Source organism: Salmo salar, chromosome 01 (genome assembly GCF_965601325.2).
Source record: "Salmo salar chromosome 01, fSalSal1, whole genome shotgun sequence".
Classification (NCBI taxonomy): Eukaryota; Metazoa; Chordata; class Actinopteri; order Salmoniformes; family Salmonidae; genus Salmo; species Salmo salar.
Window position 1 is genome coordinate 170,221,614 of NC_138291.1, and position 22,554 is coordinate 170,244,167.

General features: G+C 41.3%; 2 protein-coding genes across 6 annotated transcripts in view; one reads left to right on the plus strand and one right to left on the minus strand.

The window, feature by feature from the left end:
• Positions 1 to 14,292, plus strand: part of LOC106570398 (protein SCAI) — a 31,696-nt gene extending 17,404 nt beyond the window's left edge. For 3 of the 4 annotated variants that reach the window (XM_014142692.3, XM_014142723.3, XM_014142660.3), the window contains 15 exons: positions 1,551 to 1,646; positions 1,806 to 1,892; positions 2,603 to 2,701; positions 3,778 to 3,874; positions 4,107 to 4,205; positions 6,637 to 6,789; positions 6,890 to 6,991; positions 7,161 to 7,289; positions 7,558 to 7,636; positions 7,768 to 7,867; positions 8,071 to 8,152; positions 8,853 to 8,925; positions 9,311 to 9,484; positions 9,567 to 9,667; positions 9,778 to 14,292. In XM_014142692.3, coding sequence (XP_013998167.1) covers positions 1,551 to 1,646; positions 1,806 to 1,892; positions 2,603 to 2,701; positions 3,778 to 3,874; positions 4,107 to 4,205; positions 6,637 to 6,789; positions 6,890 to 6,991; positions 7,161 to 7,289; positions 7,558 to 7,636; positions 7,768 to 7,867; positions 8,071 to 8,152; positions 8,853 to 8,925; positions 9,311 to 9,484; positions 9,567 to 9,667; positions 9,778 to 9,927 — 1,621 coding nt within the window. In that variant the 3' untranslated portion in view covers positions 9,928 to 14,292. The remainder of the gene's footprint in view (positions 1 to 1,550; positions 1,647 to 1,805; positions 1,893 to 2,602; positions 2,702 to 3,777; positions 3,875 to 4,106; positions 4,206 to 6,636; positions 6,790 to 6,889; positions 6,992 to 7,160; positions 7,290 to 7,557; positions 7,637 to 7,767; positions 7,868 to 8,070; positions 8,153 to 8,852; positions 8,926 to 9,310; positions 9,485 to 9,566; positions 9,668 to 9,777) is intronic. The other variant, XM_014142680.3, reaches the window with a different exon arrangement.
• A 1,159-nt stretch (positions 14,293 to 15,451) lies between these two features.
• On the minus strand, positions 15,452 to 19,065 carry arpc5l (actin related protein 2/3 complex subunit 5 like). Of its 2 annotated transcripts, none has more exons than XM_082975570.1 (4): positions 18,624 to 19,059; positions 17,476 to 17,547; positions 16,872 to 17,048; positions 15,452 to 16,159 (listed from the first exon to the last, which is right to left on the minus strand). In XM_082975570.1, exons 1-4 carry the CDS (start codon positions 18,762 to 18,764, stop codon positions 16,097 to 16,099), a joined length of 453 nt encoding a protein of 150 aa, XP_082831696.1. In that variant the 5' UTR covers positions 18,765 to 19,059; the 3' UTR covers positions 15,452 to 16,096. The 2 variants fall into 2 exon arrangements, with proteins under 2 accessions (XP_082831696.1, NP_001134847.1); NM_001141375.2 differs by having other exon boundaries at positions 15,954 to 16,159; positions 17,476 to 17,548; positions 18,625 to 19,065.
• Positions 19,066 to 22,554: the final 3,489 nt, after the last annotated feature.

The window sequence follows — 22,554 nt, forward strand, 5'->3', positions numbered from 1 at the left end:
CATATTCTGTATGCCAGTCTGGGTGAGAAATTTGTCAGATGGATAATTGTGGCAAACATGATGTTGCAGGGAAGGATTTTGGGTGTGTAGTGTTGACCAGTATCGTATTGGGTGTTTTCAGGCTATGCGTGCGTTTACTACTGCACTTTTGCCGCCACAGCCACCATTGCCCGTTCCTCTCCTCAGTCTCCAGACACGTTGTCATGGCAATGCTTCAATGATAACAACAAGGCCCGGAGCTTCAGCGGGAAATTAGAGGCAAAGTGGCCGACTTGCACCCCAGCTGACAGGCAGACCTCATCCGATTCCATCACATCCCCACCCCTCTGACTCACTACTGCACGCAGCATAGCACACACACACACACACACACACACACACACACACACACCACTCCTCAGGCACAACGTTGGCTATTAGGAAAGCAAAAAATAGCTCCATGTCCAGAGAATGTCTCTGAGGTAGACCTTCAGAGGGTCTCAACATAGCCTTTCTGCTTTGCTGTTGTGTGAATGAGTTGATTTGACAGCTCAGAGGTGACTTGGATGTAAGTTTTGCATATGTATACTTCGCTATTAAAAAATATGGTTACTAAAATGATCTTCCAAAGACAGCACTACTGTTTCCTCTGTTGATTACCCAGCTCATATTTTAGTTCGACCAAATCCCTCTTTGCTTCCCTTATTTTGTTAGGAATTGTTATTCAGTTGCATCATAATATACTCAGGTGTATCTCTGGGACACTGCATCATAATATACTCAGGTGTAGTTCTGGGACACTGCATCATAATATACTCAGGTGTAGTTCTGGGACACTGCATCATAATATACTCAGGTGTAGCTCTGGGACACTGCATCATAATATACTCAGGTGTAGTTCTGGGACACTGCATCATAATATACTCAGGTGTATCTCTGGGACACTGCATCATAATATACTCAGGTGTAGTTCTGGGACACTGCATCATAATATACTCAGGTGTAGCTCTGGGACACTGCATCATAATATACTCAGGTGTAGTTCTGGGACACTGCATCATAATATACTCAGGTGTAGCTCTGGGACACTGCATCATAATATACTCAGGTGTAGTTCTGGGACACTGCATCATAATATACTCAGGTGTAGTTCTGGGACACTGCATCATAATATACTCAGGTGTAGTTCTGGGACACTGCATCATAATATACTCAGGTGTAGTTCTGGGACACTCAGTGGGTAGTGCCTCTGAGGCAGACAGATTTACACTTAGAAATGATAAAACCATGTGTCATTACGAAGCTGTCGCATAGAATTCCCCCAAATAATACAAATATAATAAAGGTGATATGTGCACACCTGCAAAAAGCTTAAATGTCATACTTGTAGTAGTAAAGGCCGCCCCCAAGGCACTAAGCTCTAATAAAGAGGTGTAATCACATTACAATGTCATCATTTGTTATGTGGTTGAAGGCTGGAAGGTTTCCCTTTCTCCAATCAGGAGAGAGACTGTTCTACTTGGCTGCATTTTCCTTCTTCTCAATCCCCCTCACCCTCTTGTCTCTTGCAGAGATCTTCCTCAGTACGGACACAAGCAGTGGCAGTCCTACTTCGGCCGCACCTTTGACGTCTACACCAAGCTGTGGAAGTTTCAGCAGCAGCACAGGTCAGCTTATCACTGACGGCGCCGTTCTCTCTGACACACATTTTCCCAGATAGATCAACAACGTTTGAGCCTAGTGGATGAGATGGAGAAATCTGTTGGCTTAAACGTTCATTTTAAACGCAGCATTGCTGCTTTTTTTCTGTTCTTGCTTGGGAGCAGGCAGGTCCTGGACAATCGGTATGGTCTGAAGAGATGGCAGATAGGGGAGGTGGCGTCCAAAATAGGCCAGCTGTACTACCACTACTAGTAAGGTTCCTCCAACAGCACGTGCTCACACACACACAGACTGTCACATATCCTTATCATTCATGTCCTGGAACATTTTGTTGGTCTGATCTGTGCTTTAACTTGTGTGAAAACGATTCCTGGTTCAAGCAATTGATGGTACTTGATGGAGAGGTTGGTCCAGTATCTAGGACCTAGGAGTGGGCCCGACTCTAAATCCGTTATTCGGATGTGCACAAAAAGTGAAATTGGGGAAAAAATACTCAGTGTTTCAGAATTAGCTGCCATTTGTAGCTATTTAGTTGACACATGTAGCACTGTTTGTGTGCACCTGTGAATTAAGCAATATAAAAGGGACAATGATTAAAAATGAGGAAAATCTTGTCAACTAAAGTTATTTACTTTTTTGGGTTAAAACTAATATGTTTGGCATAACTGAATTTTGGAAAGACTGACTAAAACAAAATAAAAAACCGGGTGGCAAAATAAATACCTAAGTATCATGTAATCCAATGTGGTGGTGTGAGGTTCATGGATTATTTTTTTAACGATATAAAACCAAGCTGACATGCAGAATTTGTGTTTCCTAAAGCGTTCTCTAAGTGTATTGAGTTTTAAGTTGATCAAATTTGTTTCGTTCTTAATACACTTATTCAGGAACTACCAGGTTACCAGTGTCACACTCAATACAGAGAGTTCTTGGCACACCATTTTCTCTTTTTGTGTTGTAGTCTTCGTACCTCAGAAACAAGTTACCTGAATGAGGCGTTCTCGTTCTACTCAGCCATCCGCCAGCGGTCCTACTACTATCAGGTCAACAAAGAGGATAGGTGAGTTCCAACGCATGGCATTTTATTGATCTTTAAGAAATTTGTTCGAGCACTGTGAACATGCCCGTCTGGCTTCCATTCATTTTTCGTCCCAGGAGGTTAATGCTAGCCAGAGGCTGTTGTAACATAGCAAAACAACTGAACTATGCACTTTAAAAGCGGCCTGGGTCAATTGAATACAGACAAGGTATGGATAAAAACATATACCTTTGTATTTGGAGTGAAGTATCCCTGACTGTCAGACAACTTAACAATAATGCAAAAATACATATGAGTAACGGGTAGTTTATATACTTGCAATTTCTGTGATAAAAAATATATATATTTTAACCCTCAGCCCATTACTTTTTTCGACATGTTCAAGTGCTTTTGAAGTCTGAACAACTCTTCAACCAATGAGATTTTAGCTAGCAAACTAACGTTGCTAATAACTTAGCTAGCTTGCTAATGTTGGCAATATTGTCAAACTAGCTACATGATTAAGGCTGTAAATGGCTTTGTTTCATTACCTTCAAGTTGAAAATGTGAGAAGTCAGTGATGAAACGTGTCAACTCATAGACTCAAATTCTGAGTTTTCCACTTGTTACCCCGACTTGGACTGCCATTCGGCTGTATTAGAGTTGGACAGTTGTTTTTCCGACAGCATTGAATGCACATTTTAGCCACCTAATAATTATCTGTTTGCTGCTGAACCAGGTGAACGTAGTAATGGGTTAGCTGGCTTGCTAACATTTTTTTCGTTTTTCAAATGACATTTTTCAAAACCCAGCTAAACCACTGACGAGCTGTGGAAGGTGGGTGAGTGATTTAGCTAGCAACAAGGAGCAACAATCCACATGGGATAATGATAGAAGTTTATTTTGATGTAATGATATTTGTTGAAGGTGTTTATGGTAGACTGAGACAAATTACATAATCACATTTAACAAAATTGTTGTGAATGTTCAACAGCTACATTTATTTGGTGCTGCTGGAACAAAACACATTAACATTTTACTCTGTGTGTGTTTGTGCTTGCCAGGGATAGATTGTAACACAACGTTGCTTTCTTCCATTGTCTTCCTCCTCCTGTTAGGCCTGAGTTGGTAGTGAAGAAGCTTCGGTATTATGCCCGCTACATAGTCGTCTGTTTACTTCTGAACAAGATGGACCTAGTGAAGGTGCTGGTCAAGGTAAGAAATCTGAGGATAAACAAACGATTACCAGAGGAAGTTCTCAATCTCATTTGTATTTATTTAGGCCTTTTTGTTGTATTTTATTATTGGAGTTTAGTATAAAGTGGAGTGCAGAAGTTTCAGCCTGAAAATGTTTAATTTTGTTACTCTTACAAAAATACATATATTTAACTTGCATGCATTAGTGTGCTGTGTATAGTGTGTATAACATTGGTCTACCCTCCTGCAGGAGCTGTCAGAGGAAATCGAGGACTATACACAGCGCTTCAACACAGAAGATCAGTTAGAATGGAATCTTGTCTTACAAGAGGTGGCAGCTTTTGTGGAGGTAAGATCCCAAATAGGTTGTGTGATTGTATTGATATTTAGGTTACGTGTGCCTTTTTAAAATTGATTTAGTTCTGTCCTTGAGCTGTTCTTGTGTATTAATGTTCTTTCATGTTTTGTGTGGACCCCAGGAAGAGTAGCTGCTGCTTTCGCAACAGCTAGTGGGGATCCTAATAAAATACTAAAGAATAACTTGACCGTATATAAAGAAACACTGCAGGAGTGTTTTACTCACTAATGATTGGCAGTTAACCCCCTAGAGTAAATGTGCATTGGCTGCGTCTCAATCCACCTCATCTGTCGATGTTGCACTTCCGCATATGCGGTGAAAGGTGGCTGAGCTAGAGCGGTGTTTGTCAGACCATGAGACATCCCGAAAATCGGTCTACTCACAAAAACGTTGGTAGCGTCCGAACAGTTTGACCTACAAACTTCATGGAAAGATGAGACTAACGAACACGATAGTTCTCCATTTTGCTCCATGACCTCCACAAGTCTCACGTGACTCGTCTGAAGTCGGTACAGCCGATCTGCCAACTTCGGTCTGTAGCGTCCAAACAGTTTGGGCTACACTCTATGACCCCTCTGTGGAAAGGAGAGTCTCTCACGGACACGTATATGTCAGTTGTTTTGCTCTAGGATGCTTACAAGAATAGTCTGAAGATAGCCGGGTACCAGTTTAACAAATGAATGAAAATATACACTACCGTTCAAAAGTTTGGGGTCACTTAGAAATCCTTGTTTTTGAAAAGCACATTTTTTGTCAATTTTTTAAATATCGAATTGATCAGAAATACAGTGTAGACATTGTTGATGTTATAAATGACTATTGTAGCTGGAAATTTAAAAAATAAATAAATGTAATATCTACATAGGTGTACAGAGGCCCATTATCAGCAACCATCACTCCTGTGTCCAATGACACATTGTGTTAGCTAATCCAAGTTTATCATTTTAAAAGGCTAATTGATCATTAGAAAACCCTTTTGCAATTATGTTAGCACAACTGAAAACTGTTGTCCTGATTAAAGTAGCAATAAAACTGGCCTTCTTTAGACTAGTTGAGTATCTGGAGCATCAGCATTTGTGGGTTTGATTACAGGTTTTCTAATGATCAATTAGTCTTTTAAAATGATAAACTTGGATTAGCTAACACAAAGTGCCATTGGAACACAGGAGTGATGGTTGCTGATAATGGGCCTCTGTATGCCCATGTAGATATTCCATAAAAAAATCTGCCATTTCCAGCTACAATAGTCATTTACAACATTAACAATGTCTACACTGTATTTCTGATCAATTTGATGTTATTTTAATTGACAAAAAAATGTCTAAGTGACCCCAAACTTTTTTGAACAGTAGTGTATATGGAGAAACTAGTTCAGTGTCTAAAATAAGTCCCGATCTTTTGTATATCTCTCAGATACAGGACAGACACTTCAGAACAAACTTCCTTTAGATTTTTTGGGGGACTATCTGTTATTCCATGAAGCTGTTATGCGTTGCTATGGGCTAATAGCAGTAAGCTTTAAAAAACAAACTTTTTTACCTTATGGAGTTCTAAAATTTTAAATCGAACAGCTAAATGATCCTTGGTATGACCATATGTTTGCTTAGTAGAACCCCCACGTACTTAGACTCTTAAAGATTTGAAAGGGATACTTCGGGATTTTGGCAATGAAGCCCTTCATCTACTTCCACAGAGTCAGATGAAGAAAAACTTGTGGATAACATTTTTATGTCTACATCCAGTATGAAGGTAGTTAGCCAATGCTAACTCGCTTGTATGTTAGCAGCTTCCCTAGACTTCCAATCATTGCGCTAACACTAGTTAGCAACTTCCTTAGAACTGCATGCAGAGACATAAAAATGGTATCCATGAGTTCATCTGACTCTGGGGAAGTAGAGTAAAAGCTTCATTGCCAAAATGACCCTTTTAATGGACATTTTATATGCAGGGATATTTCATAAAGATTCTCAGAGTAACCTTTTGCAGTCTTGAGAGAAATGATCAGCTTTGAGGATGGGTTTGGCTTATGTCGTTATAAGCAACGTTTTAGATTTTTAGCGATATTGGTATGAACTTACTGTATCCCGTCACGATCTCTTGATGACTTTTACCTTACTGTGCCTACTGCCAATTTCCTACTACGAAAGGGGGAAATGTCATCATAACTTATGAATGAAGGATATATGAACACTTAAAGGAGGCCTCCACAAGTCAGCAAAAATCGGATGGGTTTCCACCAAGCATTACTGAAGTACTGTAATTTAATTAATTCAGGATTATGGGGTTGAAATTATCATTGTATATATTTATGTCAATCTGTGATATTTTGTGTGAAAGATTTTACATACCACAAAAGTGTTACTAGAATGGTGTGCACAATGGAGTTGAAGTGAAGCTATGAATGTTTTTTTTCTGTGAGCAGGCAGACCCAGTGGTGGTGCTGAACGATGAAAATACTGTGGTCTTCACATCCAATCGGCTACAGGAGGGGGGCGTGCCTCAGTTGGAACAGGGAATGGTAGTTGGCCAGCTCACCCTGGCAGATGCACTAATCATTGGAAACTGCAACAACCAGGTATGTGAACCCAGATTCTAGTCTAAAGCGCAGCTCTAAAACAACCTCTTGACCAGTCTGGGGACCCACATTCTAAACTATAATAATTTGTGTTTGTCAGGTAAAATTCAGTGAGCTAACCATCGATATGTTCCGCATACTCCAAGCTTTGGAGCGGGAACCAGTCAACCTGGCTACTACAACTTCTAAACCTGGAACATTGGTGAGGGGGAATACTGGAAACGCATCTTACACTGTGTTGTGGACAACAACATAGACAGAATATTGCAAATGTAAAAGTCTCGAATGTGATATGGGAGAAAGGCAGCACCGGAAACCCTACATGAAACCTGTCCTGTAAACAGCTGCTTACTCCGTTTCTTCCTTCACAGGCCCTTACCCCATGTCTTCCTTCACAGGAACCCAGCGAGAAGCCAGCCAAGAGAGAGAACCCTCACAAGTACCTGCTGTACAAGCCAACGTTCAGCCAGCTCTACACCTTCTTGTCTGCCTCCTTTAAGGTCAGTCTCCAACTGTCTCCCCGATGTGTCGGTCTTCACTTGTAACCTGTGAGAAAGACCCGAGCGCGTGACGGTTAACACAATTTCATGACCGCCACAGCCCTAGTCCTACCCAATGAAACGCTGAACAGAAAGAAATCTACATCCTGTTCTAGAGTACATCCTAATGGAATCCCATCAGAATTGTATAAAATATAAATAAAATGTATATTTTAATACATGAATGATTTTTGGATGGTATTGGCTGATTTTAGGTGTTGTTTTGTAGGAGTTGCCAGCAAACAGTGTGCTGCTCGTCTATCTTTCAGCTACTGGAGTCTTCCCTACCGGACGCTTAGATTATGAGGGTACACCAGCCCCCCCTTAAATTCTGTAAACACACACACACTCACGAGTTCACACACTGGTCACGTTCTGGCAGCAGGAGCTGAAATCCATCTGATCATTTATTCCAAAAATGTGATTGATTTTCTATCAGGACCATATGACTTTGGAGGAGTTCTCACCAACACAAACCGTGATGTGGTGAACGGGGAGACTGTACAGAAAAGGAACCAAGCCCAAAAAGAGATGCACTGGTAAGGAACAGGCTCTGGCAATCCACTGTCCTCAATATGTTTTTTTGGCAGACATGAGATGCATGTACAGTATTGGCCTTTAAAAAGTTACATAGAACTTCTTGCACAGCCCACTTTATTTATTAACACACTCTACAATATTCGGCCAAATTGTTTGTAACGTGTGTGTACATGCAATTACTGTTGACTCCTGTATGCCTTAGCCTTCACCCTGGGGACTTGTTCCCTTTCACCCGGAAGCCTCTTTTTGTCATTGTGGACTCTTCCAACAGCACAGCCTATAAGGTTGGTGAGAATTACATTAATCACAATTACACCTTTTTTGGGTTAAGAGAAGGATAATGATAACTTTGAGGTGCTTTTCATACATTGCTAAAACACTGAACTTAAATTGATTGATGGTAGTTCCCTGGATTTTCATCATTATTTTACTGAACAACAATATAAACGCAACATGCAACAATTTCAACGTTTTTACTGAGTTACAGTTCATGATCCCGAGTGGCGCAGCGGTCTAAGGCACTGCATCTCAGTGCTAGAGGCGTCACTACAGACCTGGTTTGATTCCAGGCTGTATCACAACTGGCCGTGATTCGGAGTCCCATAGGGTGGCGCACAATTGGCCCAGCGTCGTCCGGGTTAGGGCTTGGTCGGGGTAGGCCGTCATTGTAAATAAGAATTTGTTCTTAACTGACTTAATTAATAATGAAATAAAAATATAAGGAAATAAGTCAATTGAAATAAAATCATTAGGCCCTAATCTATGGATTTCACGTGACTGGGCAGGGGTGCAGCCATGGGTAGGCCTTGGAGCCAGGCCCAGCCAATCCCCACAAAAGTGCTTTATTGCAGACAGAAATACTCCTCACTACCCCCCCCCTTAATTTTAAGATGCATTTAAGGAAAAGTGGACTATTCCTTTTGGGAATTCAGTCTGGCGTGAACCTTACTAACGCTAATATTAATGCCTTGTATCTCCATGTAGAATTTCACCAATCTCTTTGGTCAGCCGCTGGTGTGCCTGCTATCTCCCACAGTCTATCCAAAGAGCATGCAAGGTTAGTTTGTCACTATTATTATAGCTTTTTACGCCTCTGTACTCCTCTTAATTAGCGTGTTACAGGCAACCGTCAATTACTTTCAATGTTGAAGTCGGCAATTACACTATGCCATACTCTTAACTATTCTAGAAAATAGCTCTTAGAGCTTGTCAGTTAATTCTCAAATGTGTTGGCCTATTGATACCAGCCATTGTACTCGTTTAGGCCTATATATGTGGCAGATTATTTTCCATTGGATTCTGCAATTATTTTAATTCATTTTATTGATTGGTTTAGAAATGTGTGGGCATAATAAGCCACGAGAGATGAGACATTGTTTTTGTGGGTGTTCTGAGAAACTGTTCTATGAATGTCTCTCAACCTGGTCTCCTTCTTCTCTCAGACCAGTCTCAGCGCGGCAGCCTCTTCACACTCTTCCTGTACTGCCCCCTTCTGGCATTCCTGTCAGTGTGTGGCCTGAGCAGCCTGCGCCAAGGATTGTGGGAGAAGGCCGAGGAGTTTCTACACAAGGTGTACCGTGACATCGGCCAGATGATTACACGCTCACAAGCTATAGGTATGTTTTGTGTTTTTTGGCTTTTTTATTTTATTTTAAGTGCAAATATCACAACCATAATGATGGAATTTCTCCTTCACAGACCAAGCCTTTCTACAGTTCTACGGTGATGAGTTCCTCCGATTGTTACTGATCCGCTTTGTGTTTTGCTCGGCTACACTGAGACTCCACAAGCTCTTCCGGGTAAATCAGTTTTATTGTGCCCTTGGTATTTAGTTACATCTCCCATAGTTATTCATGGTAATTAGGGGGACAAATGTGATGTCCCTTCTCTCTCTGTCTGCCTTTTGCAGGAGTCCAGGAGCTTCCCGGAATCGTACCCTCAGCTACCAAAACAGGACACGGTGGAGAGCAGCCTCCTGCAGAAGCACGTTCTGGAGCTGGCCGCCATGTTGGATGTGCGGAGCCTCTTTTGGGACGGAACGCTGGACGTGAACTACTGACCTTCAGCTGCCCAGCTAGTCACCACAATTATACAAACACAGACCAACCACAGACACGCAGACCACCGCTATACACATTCGCACAAGGGAGAGTCCTCATCTTTCAGAGGTAATTAAGTTACTGGTTGAACACACTGAAATAGTGTCCATTTCTTTTTAACCCAAGACCCCCTTATTTCCCCTACCTTATCTACTTTACCCTATCGGCTATACTTATTTTGAATACATTCATACAGCTACTTGTGGAAGTCAACTATGTACAATGCAAACATGAACAAGTTACCTAGCTACTTATATCCACATGAGATGAGCATGTACTTCCGTGTTGTTACAAAAAAAAAAGCACTGAAATGAACACATGGTGCAGCTATTTTAGTCTGAGGGTGGCAGGAGGACACATGAAGCTATCGAGGGCTTTTACACTTAAAAAGACAGAAAATAAATTAACATAGTTTTACGACAGCACTGCCTGCAATGGGTTCTAGATGGATGCTTCCAGCTATCTGAACTGCAAATGAACTTCAATGCAAGCTGTAGGGAAGTCTCCTCTTCTGTGCATGGGTAGATGTGTTGGCCAAGTTTACTGGATGTAGGGTTTAGAGTGAGACTAACCTCCATATTTGTTTACCCAACTAGATCTGCTGGTTTTAACACATGTAATTGTTTAGTTTTTTTGTTTAGTTTCAGTAGTCTGTTCTGTAAAACTGAGGCCTGGATGGGTAAAGTAACAGAGTGCCTATGCAGACCCTCATGAACAGTTTAGCCCTGTTCAGAAACAACCACTTTCCCCTACCCTCTAGGTACCAGCTCCGACCCGTTTAGGCACCAGCCCCTACCCTCTAGGCCTACCCTCTAGGCACCAGCCCCTACCCTCTAGGCACCAGCCCCGACCCTCTAGGCACCAGCCCCGACCCTCTAGGAACCAGCCCCGACCCTCTAGGAACCAGCCCCGACCCTCTAGGAACCAGCCCCGACCCTCTAGGAACCAGCCCCGACCCTCTAGGCACCAGCCCCGACCCTCTAGGCACCAGCCCCTACCCTCTAGGCCTACCCTCTAGGCACCAGCCCCTACCCTCTAGGAACCAGCCCCGACCCTCTAGGCACCAGCCCCGACCCTCTAGGCACCAGCCCCGACCCTCTAGGCACCAGCCCCGACCCGTCTAGGCACCAGCCCCTACCCTCTAGGCACCAGCTCCGACCCGTTTAGGTACCAGCCCCTACCCTCTAGGCACCAGCTCCGACCCGTTTAGGTACCAGCCCCTACCCTCTAGGCACCAGCTCCGACCCGTTTAGGTACCAGCTCCTAATATCTAAATACTAACATACGGTGTCAGCGGCTCTGAATGATCTGCAAACATATCCGCTCATTTAGTGCAGTGACTGAGCAAGCGGGAGGTCGCTAATCTATTTTCACTTGTCTATTACTCCTTGTATCAGAGCAAGTTTTCGGACTGGGTTTACCGCGGGTATATGTTTAAGCACCCCGCAGGTACACAGCTGCCCAGCCCCTCACTGGCCAATCAAAATAGATAAATAGACACATCTCTCCCAATCTTCTGCTTTTTCAAAGAAATCACTTGAGGAACCAGGGTAACACTCCTTCTGGAGTGGATCTTTTAAAAGATTTAGCTTTGACCTTGATTGGCAGCATATCATTGCAGCATATCTTTTGAGACATTGTAGGGATTGAAAAGGCCACTCTCTCTATGCTGTAGCCTATATGTTTTGGGGGTTGCATCCCATGGCAATTATAGTCTTACGTATACTCTCCTTAACCGGCTTTCTCCTGACCAGTTCTTTCAGACCAGTGGGGATTAAGGAAATGAGGTAAAGGGGGGGAGATTCTGAGATTCACCCCTCCTGATTCAAAAACTATTGGTTTCTGGAAAATGTAGGACTTTTAGAGGCCCTGTGTCATTCATTATAACTAAGCCCCCATAATGGCATTCCTCTGTCTTAGGCATGATGGTTTACTGGAGCGAGTTCATGCTGCTGTTTCTCTTTCTTTGCATGTCTTATCAGTATTCTTGTCCATAGAGTTTACTCTGTCGAGTTCATGTTAGTCTGTTTGCAGGTCAGTTCCAGCGTTAGCCGTCTAGCGAGAGCCCTGTATGGCAGCAAGCGTCATCTAATTTCCTTATATTGATGGGGGCTTGAAGCAATGGAACCGGGTAGTGCTGAAACTGACTCCTGGCAACCAGTTTTAAGTACATGTGTGTGGTGATGGAACAAAAATAGCCAAATCATTTTGTTTTTTGTATTTACGGAGAGAGAAAAAAATGAATTTCAAAAGTAAGAAATCACAATTTTAAATGTATATTTATGTTTAATTGAAAATAACAGTATGTGATACAGAGAGATGTTTGGTCTTTAGTACGTATGTCGAATTGTTAATTGTAGAAGCTGTGAAAAATATATGCAGTTGGCACAGCAATTTTAATGAATGAACTGCACATTGTTCCCCCCAATCAGTTGTTTTGGTCAAATTCAACCAGCATACATTCCAAGGACATGGAGAGAGTCGGGGAAACTGACATGGTTCTCCCCATTGAAACAAACAAAAGTGGACCATTTCAACATGGGAAATACTACTCCCCATGGCAATTATAATAATTATTTGTTTATTTGTTGACAATGATAATATGATTAATAATGATGATAAAAACAATAGTAGCCTTGCACTTTACTGTATTGAATTATGACCTAATCTTATTTGTCGTGCTGTCGGTAAAAAGGCATGTCAGAGACCGTCCAATCCATTATTCCCTATGCCACCCCACGATCATTGTAATACACATTTAGATATTTGATGTTTTTGTCAATGACAATGGACAAGAACACTGTCCATATTTTTTGTAAAAACCTTAATTGTTGTGATATATGATGTTATCTGTGTTATTTCATTAGAGCATGCATGTCTGTCCATATTTGGGATGGCAGCACAGAGCATGATCATCCACATCACACAAGACTAGCATCCTAGCTCACTGGGAAGCACAAGCTAGTGCAACGAGCTACACGACCATAGCTCATCTTCTCTTCACTTAAGGGACCCACTTTCATAGAAATGTATATCTACAAAGCCTCTGTGGACTGTTTCATTCAAACTGCCTTTTGGTTTTATCCTGTTTTTTTTCTTCAAGCACATCATGGACTGTGGCGTCACAGTCCAATTTTTAATTGCCACCATTTTTATGGACCACTCCAATTTCCATAAGAGTTATCACTGCCAAAACAAGTTGACTGATGAGCTTTCAGGGGAAGGCCATGAAGAATTACTGTCCAGTTGAGCATATCACCCATGTTTTCTTGGACTATCCTTGATTCATGAATTTACAAACATGACGAAGTCCTCAAGGGAAGAGGAAAAGACAGAGCACCCATACTTAAATATACCTGATTCAAAAAGGTTGCGAGTTGACGCATTGTGACCGTGTCATATCATACACTGTGAATTGTATGCAGTAAAACCATTTCGGGACATGTTTTCCTGCTTTGTCTTTGGGCCTTTGTTTACAGCCCGTTGTAATCTCGTGGTGACTTTACTCTCCTCCATGTAGTGTGTTATTGTGCATTGTAGTTAGGAGCAAGAGGGGAACATAAAGCACTCATATTCTTATAGAAAAGTGTCAAAGCTTCCTGTGCAAACTGAAGTGAAGCCGCCCCTTTACCGTGTATCCCCATCCCAAAATAGGTCTTACTAGTGAGGATAGTACAGTATATGATATTTATGCATAATGACAAAGCCCTAGACACCATTTATTTATGTTATAATACCGGTAAACTTGTAAATCGTGACAGGATGTGACTGTCCTCTTTCAGCTGTTGGCATGTAGTTGAAGCCCCTAATAGGGTGAAATGTTGAGAAACAAAGGAATGTCCATTCTATAAATTACGTATCTATTATTTGAAAGTCATGTCAATTCTGTGCAATACATTTCTATCTGCAATGCTTTGAACGTTTCGCACCATTTGGATAAGCCCTAGATGAGTAACACAATGATATGGAACAAAAATATATTTAAGTATGAACATAAATCAATTTCTTGGGCCTAAATCTAAAATGTTACTTTGAGAGTAAGGGTGTTCTTTCAACCGGTTCCTACTGTTGTGGGAGGGAACGATTTCAAAGTGATATTGGTCGGAATACTCTTTCTTTATAAGTTAAGGGTTTCTAGAGATGCTAGTTAAACATTATTTGGCATTCTTTGTTTATATCCTTTAAACGGTTCTGTCCCATTTGTTGCCAATTATATTTGATGTTATTGTTAAGTATGAAGGAAAAATAAGTTGACTAAAATACCAAACATGCAAGCTTTTTTGAATGCTTTAAAGAAAATTAAAAGTTTGACTGTTTTGTTTTAATTTGTGAGATGTTTTCATTATTGAATAATCTGACATTGTTTAAAATGTATTTTATATAGGTGATTGCTTTGACTCCTCAAAAGAAAAGAAATGACCTGTTACAAAAGCATCACTCAAACATTTATTTCACACACACAATCAACAATACAGTAGGCATAGGCAAGATATCAAGAGAGATGCCTTTGGACTGAAGACATTAACAATGTTGCGGAAAATGCCCCTGAATGAATTTAGACACACCACTTCAATTTTAACTGATTTGCAATGTGTTCCAGGGATATTTTTGTAACCAAAACCAATGTCCCTCACTTAGCATGCTATGAATTGTGCCCATTTCTTCTTGCTATCAAAAGGAAAAAATAAGTATTTACTGTGTTACAATGGTCCCTTTTTTGATGGTCTTCAGTTGTTGCTGAAAGCATAATTAAGTAGTCTGATTTATCGACGGAGTTTATGGACATATGTTGTAGACATCAGTGATGGTTGTATAAAGAGAATTTACCTGTTATGTCTATTACAATTAGACACCTAGCTTGTGGGGGCATTGGTTCATTCTCTGGGTGGCTGTAAGGTGTACTTCTTTAAAACCCTGTATGAAGAGATGTCACTTGGAGCTTAACATTTCTGGTTATGCAGCTATGAAGGTTTTGATTTAGGGTTTCATTCAATCCATATCGCGGAAGTTGAGTGTGATTTAAAGGCAATGTTCCTGCGTCAGCGGAGAATACATTCATGGTAAACGCTGCATGAAAATTACCTTTACTGCCGCCAACACTGCTTTACCATTTTTTTTATAAATTCAACCATCAACCTTGCCTCCTGATAGGTCCAGCCTTTTTAAATTGATAGTTCACAAATGCACTTATACCCTAGCCCCTCCCTACTTGTTTCCACTTTACCTTCCGCTAGACCAAAATCGCAATCCTCACAGCTCTCCAAGTGCATATGACAGGATTACTGAAGACTCCTTTGTGCTTGCATAGCTAATCCTATTAAAATGTGCTAAAAACGAAAAATAATATACTATTTGGACGAGGTGTTTCTCTGGAACTATTTTGTAGATTCACACGTACCATTGTGTTCAATCTGAACAGTAATACAGGTTCCACAGCCAAATTCACCACCAACCTGTAGACTAGAGGGCAAATGACAAGGACACTTGTTCCCAGTTAAGATGATCCATGAGTTTTATTGCAGCAGGCACTTTACAATGAAATCCCCCACCCACCAATTAATTGAATTCAAAGAATCTCAATCTCTTTATATTAAATGTACTTTTGTCTGTACAAAACTGACAATGAGAAAAACGTAAATCTAAATATTCAACACTGATGTGAGCCAAAGGACATACTCGCAAGCTCACACACACACACACACACACACACACACTGGTATAAAGGTACCGTTGGTACCAAGTAACAGTTGATGCACAGCCTTTTACCTGCCATGTTCATGTCATTAGGGTAACTCTTTTCCTTCCCCCACCCTCAAAGAAACATGCTGATACTTATGAATAGTAATAGAACAGAAATGCAATGGATTAAGAATGACAAACTCGTGATTAGGTAAAAATTATAATCCTATACATGAACATGTATCAATTTCCTTAGTTACAGCTAAATATTTTCTAACAGAAAATAATGTTCCCTTTTTTTTTTTTTGTCTTTACTTATGTAGTGTAAGGGTTTTTATTCTCGGGAAGAAATGTATTGTGGTAATAAGCTACTTTCCCTTATACAGAAGGCAGTCACTCCTCTTGTCAGTGGTCATGCAGGAGATGCTCCATGTGATAAAGCACGTCCCCTCAAACTGTCTTTCGGGCGGTCAGAACTCTTACGATTGACCCTAAGCCCCCAACTGCGAAAGCCTGAGTGAAGAAAACAAGGGGAAGAGAAATGAACAAATATCATACACACGTGATAAATTAGGTCAGGGATGGGCAACTTTGATGGGGGTGGGTGCCACATCTGAATTCACGAGGGGCCACAGTTGCTCGCGGGTCTGCATAACCACGTGCATACCCCCCCCACCACATTGTGAAACTTTTTAGCAGCCCCCCTCTACGTGCAATTCTACACGTAGAGAAAATGTTGCAGTTTTAAAGCCAGTTTGTCATGGGGCGGAGAGACAATTTAGCAATTTTATAACAAGTTTCATGCAATTCAAATGTTGTAATGGGGCGAAGGGGAAAATGTGCTATTTAATAGCAAATTTTCTGCAATTCTACACATTTTGCTATACGGTGGAGGGAAATGTTTGCCGTTTTTAATATATCTGAGTGAGACTGAGTAACAAAATCAATGGGGACTCCCCGGGCCAGTAATTCAACCAAGATGGCTAGCCGCTAGACCAATCCAAAGACGTTTTGCTGATTGAGTGACTGAAAAACTGCTGATGCACAACCAAACCAAACACCTTGAGTATTATACTATTCCAACAGTTGCCCCCCTTCCTAAAAAAAAAAAAAGTTATAATAAAATTCAAGTTCAGAGGGCCTTCAAAGAGGGTGCCACCAATTGCCCATCCCTGTATTAGGTGGCTTACAGTTTAAAGATCACAAGTTCAGAGAGCTTTCACACCTTTTCGTGCCACTGTAGGAGAATGGCACTGCTATTGTCAGAGGGCTTCTCGAAGCCTCTATATATGTACTTCATAAGCAGGTCCACCCCGCTTCTGTCTAGCGACTTGACAGCTGGCTCGATATCGCTGGACTTGAATGACGTCAACACTCTCAGCACTATTGCCAGAGCCCTTTCCTGAAAGACAGAGCAAGACAGTGAGAGAAAGGGAGAGAGCATGTTAATGGAAGTTATTTACAACTGCAGATTCCCATGAGAGAGAAGCAACATTTTTTGGATGCTTGCTAAGCCTCTCCTGCCATGTTATGGATGCCATATTGCTTGCTTAGTGAGTACCACTTCCACCCGATTCGGCTCATGCCTGGCTTGAACTCTGGACCGCCCTACTTGACAACATTCCAATGGTTTGAGCCACAAGGAAAAGTACCAACAAGGAAAAGTACCGCAACATTTCAAGCTAGCTGTGGAGTGAGCTTACGGTATGTCCTTAACTCTGTAATACTAGTATTCTAGACCAATGCCAATATTGACAAAAGGAGCTTCCCACAAAGTTACATGATGCAAAAGTACAATTTCAGATTTGATGCACATCTTGGCCCATTACCTTTATTGCTGGATTCTTAGTGTTGACAGGAGGGTTCCGGAGAGCAATGTGAAAAGCTGTCATCATGTCGCCTGTGCACTACAGTCGGTTAAGGAATTTAATACTTCCTATTGCCATATCCTAAATAGGTTTAAGGGGCAGGAACACAATGCATCTCCACAAGCAAATCTTTTTCCACCAACAAACAGACTGATATCAGGGAGGGTTTTGATGGCAGCATCCAATGTGAGATCTCTTTCCTGAGGGCACACAGTGTGTGGTGAAATCTGTTTTTAAAATTGTATAAACTGCCTTAATTTTGCTGTACCCCTGGAAGAATAGCTGCTGTCTTGGCAGCTAATGGGGATCCATAATAAAATACAAATACCTTAGGCTGCATTTACACAGCCAGCTCAATTCTTATATTTTTCCTGGAATTGGTCTTATATCAGATCTTTTTCAGAGCTGATCTGATTGGTCAAAAGATCAGAGTTGGGCTGCCTTTGTAAAACGCAGGCATAGAGGTGTCCGATCACACACAGCCAGGTCCATCTCACCTGACCAACCATATTCCCTTCAAATGGAGCAGGATGACGCAGAGAGATGGATAGCTATACCCCCAGACAAGGTGGTGGGGGGAGGGGATATATATTTAAGCAAATCCTGACTTGTATGTGTCTCACTCGAAATAAGGCCCTTATTAAGGGGGCCATTTGACCCTACTGACACTGATACTCCTGCCTCACCCAAATCAAATGGCTCAGTGATTCCCCCATCGATACTGGAACAACTGCTTGTACTTTGAATGCTAGTTATAGCTGTTTAGACGTAACTACCTAGCTAACAAAGAGTTAGGACATCCAAGAGTCTCGGGTTTAGATAGTTCTGGAGGGCGCCCTGGTCTGGACCAGAGTTAAGGACGGTTCAGCCAGGGATATCCTCCATTGGCTAGTTAGCCAACAACCTAAAACGACATATTTACACAACATCAACTAAGCTAACTTGCAAGATACATTTGTCAGTACGAACACAATCAGCTCGAACACAAAATCAGCTATGTTGAACATTTGGGTTTTTGAATGAAAAACAAAATCGCCGAGGCTATCTGATAGCAAAATGTGCTAGCTGGCTAGTTAACACGGGGGGCATGCGCATGAACGTAAAGGATATTGCCTGATGAGGTTGTCTATCTCCGCGCCGTCGGGTCCTTGATTGTCGACAGCCTCATCGTGATCATCCACGAATTTGTTCTCATCAAATTCATCTATGTCGAGTTTCCTGAATCGCGACGAAAGAGTGTTTTTCGCCATCGGAGCCACTTCGCTGGAGGAAACAGTAGCTAGCAAGCCAGCGAGCTAGTCCTCCACGGCGCTGTTGAGTTGATGCAAGAGTAGTACAGTGTACTTGCCCTGTCGGTGCTCTTGCTAGCAACCACAATCTACGCAGATGTGACAATCTAACGGTGTTTTGATTGTAATTTATCTACCAGTGTTACACAATCATTCCTTTTCAACCAAATATCTAGCTAACTAGTTTGACACGCGATAGTGTTGTTGTCAGAATCATTTTCACCTACGTGAAGCCAGCAGCATAAACTGTCATTTCCGGGTCAAATATTTGAAAAATCCTTCACAATAAGTGTACTGCCATGAAACCAATTCAAATTTTATTTGTCACATACACACGGTTAGCAGATGTTATTGCGAGTGTAGCGAAATGCTTGTGCTTCTGGTTCAGACCATGCAGTAATATCTAACAAGTAATCTAACAATATCACAACAACCTAACAATTTCACAACAACCTAGACAATTATTGGAAATAAAATATAAATGCCAAAAAAAGCAGTACGGTTTACAGTACATCACTGTCATTATATATTATTCTAGTTATCAAACTCAATACATTTATTTTTTTCAGTCCATTGGCCTATATTATTATTATATTCCTCTCATAGAGAATGATAGAGGCCTCTAGTGGCCCAAAGGCTGTGTTAGCATGGGCAGCACCATTGAGGGCTTCCACCATTTTAATGTAGTCACAGCTGGGTGGGACTAAAGGCATTCGAAGGCTTCCCAGTCAAAACAATTTGGGAGAGTTTGTGCATATACTATGATGACATTTTGTGACGTTTTTGTTAGTTTAGGACTTCGGTGAGACTATTTTGAGGAAGTGTATACTGACTACGGCTGCTCAAAATGGACAAACAGTACTATTGCCGCTTTTTCTTATTTTTCAAGCGACGCTCTTTTAAGGCAGTATACGAGCACACTCGTTCGGTTCGGCTAGCCGAGTTTGGCTAGGCGCCAGTTGATGCTGACACCTTTACAACTTAATTGTCTGATCCCTTCTGGTGACCATGTTAGAGTCATGTCCAACGGGGTCATCAGGAGGGATCAACCAATCGTGAAGAAGAAAATGTACCACTTCAAAATGGAGATTGTCTCAACGGCGCTGCCAATCCTGTCACAGACGCTACAGTATAGTAGCACAGATACAAAGATGAGTCCTCTATTTATCTCTATGATTCCTGTAGTTCAATGGATGCTTTTGTCTGGTTGGCTGTGAAGTTGAGGGATGGGGCTGTTGGGAAAATGTAGCATAAATTACCACTCTCAAATTCATATATTGCATTTTGAGATCAACTACATTAGTCTGACTGTGCAGAATCAATGATCTACAGATCATCTTGCAATCCAAATTGATTCTCTTAAATGCACTGATAGACAGAAATATAGATCTATGGATGCAAGGACCCAGACCAACAGTCAAAAGAAAGGTGACAACCAAAACATGAAAAGTGGAGTAAAACAACCGTAGCCTATCATTTTTGTTATTACTAGGGTAAGACAGGACTGAAAATGTTTAGTTAAATTCTTCAAGAACCAATATTAGAGGAGCCACATGTAACCTCATGTTTGAGGGGATACATCTGAGCAAGATGCTGTGTAGATTCACTAATGTTCACATAAAGAGTTGAGGTGCTAAAATAATTTCTTTATAAACTGGGGGATTCGAGCACTGAATGCTGACTGGCTGAAAGCCATGGTATATCAGACAGTTTACTGTGACAAAAAGTACTATTTACTGTTCTAATTACATTGGTAACCAGTTTTGTCACCAAAGCCCCATATACTACCCACCACTGCGACCTGTACGCTCTCGTTGGCTGGCCTTCGCTTCATAATCGTCGCCAAACACATTGGCTCCAGGTCATCTACAAGACCCTGCTAGGTAAAGTCCCCCCTTATCTCCGCTCACTGGTCACCATAGCAGCACCCACCTGTAACACGCGCTCCAGCAGGTATATCTCTCTGGTCACCCCTAAAGCCAACTCCTCCTTTGGTCGTCTCTCCTTCCAGTTCTCTGCTGCCAATGACTGGAACGAACTACAAAAATCTCTGAAACTGGAAACACTTATCTCCCTCACTAGCTTTAAGCACCAGCTGTCAGAGCAGCTCACAGATCACTGCACCTGTACATAGCCCATCTATAATTTAGCCCAAACTACTACCTCTTCCCCTACTGTATTTATTTATTTTATTTATTTTGCTCCTTTGCACCATATTATTTATATTTTATCTCTGAACTTTCTTCAAACTACAAATCTACCATTCCAGTGTTTTTCTTGCTATACTTTATTTACTTTGCCACCATGGCATTTTTTTGCCTTTACCTCCCTTATCTCACCTCATTTGCTCACATTGTATATAATCTTTTTTTTCTTTTATATTTTTTTTTCTACTGCATCATTGATTGTATGTTGTTTTACTCCATGTGTAACTCTGTGTTGTTGTATGTTGTCGAACTGCTTTGCTTTATCTTGGCCAGGTCGCAATTGTAAATGAGAACTTGTTCTCAACTTGCCTACCTGGTTAAATAAAGGTGAAATAAGTAAAATAAAAAATAAAATTATATAATAAGGCACTTCGGGGGTTTGTGGTATATGGCCAATATACCACGGCTAAGGGCTGTATCCAGGCACTCTGCTTTGCGTCGTGCATAAGAACAGCCCTTAGCCGTGGTATATCACCGGCTGGTGACTCTAATGAACTTATCCTCTGCAGCAGAGGTAACTCTGGGTTTTCCTTTCCTGTAGCGTTCCTCATGAGAGCCAGTTTCATCATAGCGCTTGATGGTTTTTGCGACTGCACTTAAAGAAGTTAAAGAAGTTAAAGAAGTTCTTAAAATGTTCAGGATTGACAGACCTTCATGTCTTAAAGTAATGATGGACTGTCATTTCTCTTTGCTTATTTGAGCTGTTCTTGCCATAATATGGACTTGGTCTTTTACCAAATAGGGTTATCTTCTGTATACCACCCCTACCTTGTCACAACACAACTGATTGGCTCAAACACATTAAGAAGGAAAGAAATTCCACAAATGAACTTTCAACAAGGCACACCTATTAATTGAAATGCATTCCAGGTGACTACCTCATGAAGCTGATTGAGAGAATGCCAAGAGTGTGCAAAACTGTCATCAAGGCAAAGGGTGGCTACTTTGAAGAATCTAAAATATATTTTGATTTGTTTTACACTTTTTTGGTTACTACATGATTCCATATGTGTTATTTCATAGTTTTGATGTCTTCACTATTATTCTGCAATGTAGAAAATAGTAAAAATAAAGAAAAACCTTGAATGAGTAGGTGTGTCCAAACTTTTGACTGGTATTGCATATATATACATGTATGTGATCCCACTCTCTGAGGAGCTACCTGGATAATTTACATTTCAAGTCATTTAGCAGACGCTCTTATCCAGAGTGATTTACAGTAGTGAGTCCATTCATTTTCATATATTTCTTTCATACTGAACCCCCATGGCAATCAAACCCACAACCCTGGCATTGCAGGCGCCATGCTCTACCAACTGAGCCACACTGTCTCGTGTCATCCCACGCTCTGATGATTCAGAGCCTAAGCAGGGTATTTAAGTTTTCAAATGATATATTCCCACTCCTTCAGTAATTTGAAAACTTAAACACACCTGCAATCAGTGTGACTCAGTTGGTAGAGCATGGCGCTTGCAACGCCAGGGTTGTGGGTTCGATTGCCACGGGGCCTCAGTATGAAAGAAATGTATGGACTCACTACTGTA

What these genes read in the sequence shown, in the direction of transcription:
- arpc5l (XM_082975570.1), bottom strand. Translation starts at nt 18,764, where the DNA reads ATGGCGAAAAACACTCTTTCGTCGCGATTCAGGAAACTCGACATAGAT. An exon ending in TAGACAACCTCATCAGGCAA is followed by an intron (nt 17,548 to 18,623) that starts TATCCTTTACGT and finishes CTGTAGTGCACA; the next exon opens with GGCGACATGATGACAGCTTT. An exon ending in TCCTACAGTGGCACGAAAAG is followed by an intron (nt 16,160 to 16,871) that starts GTGTGAAAGCTC and finishes TTCTTCACTCAG; the next exon opens with GCTTTCGCAGTTGGGGGCTT.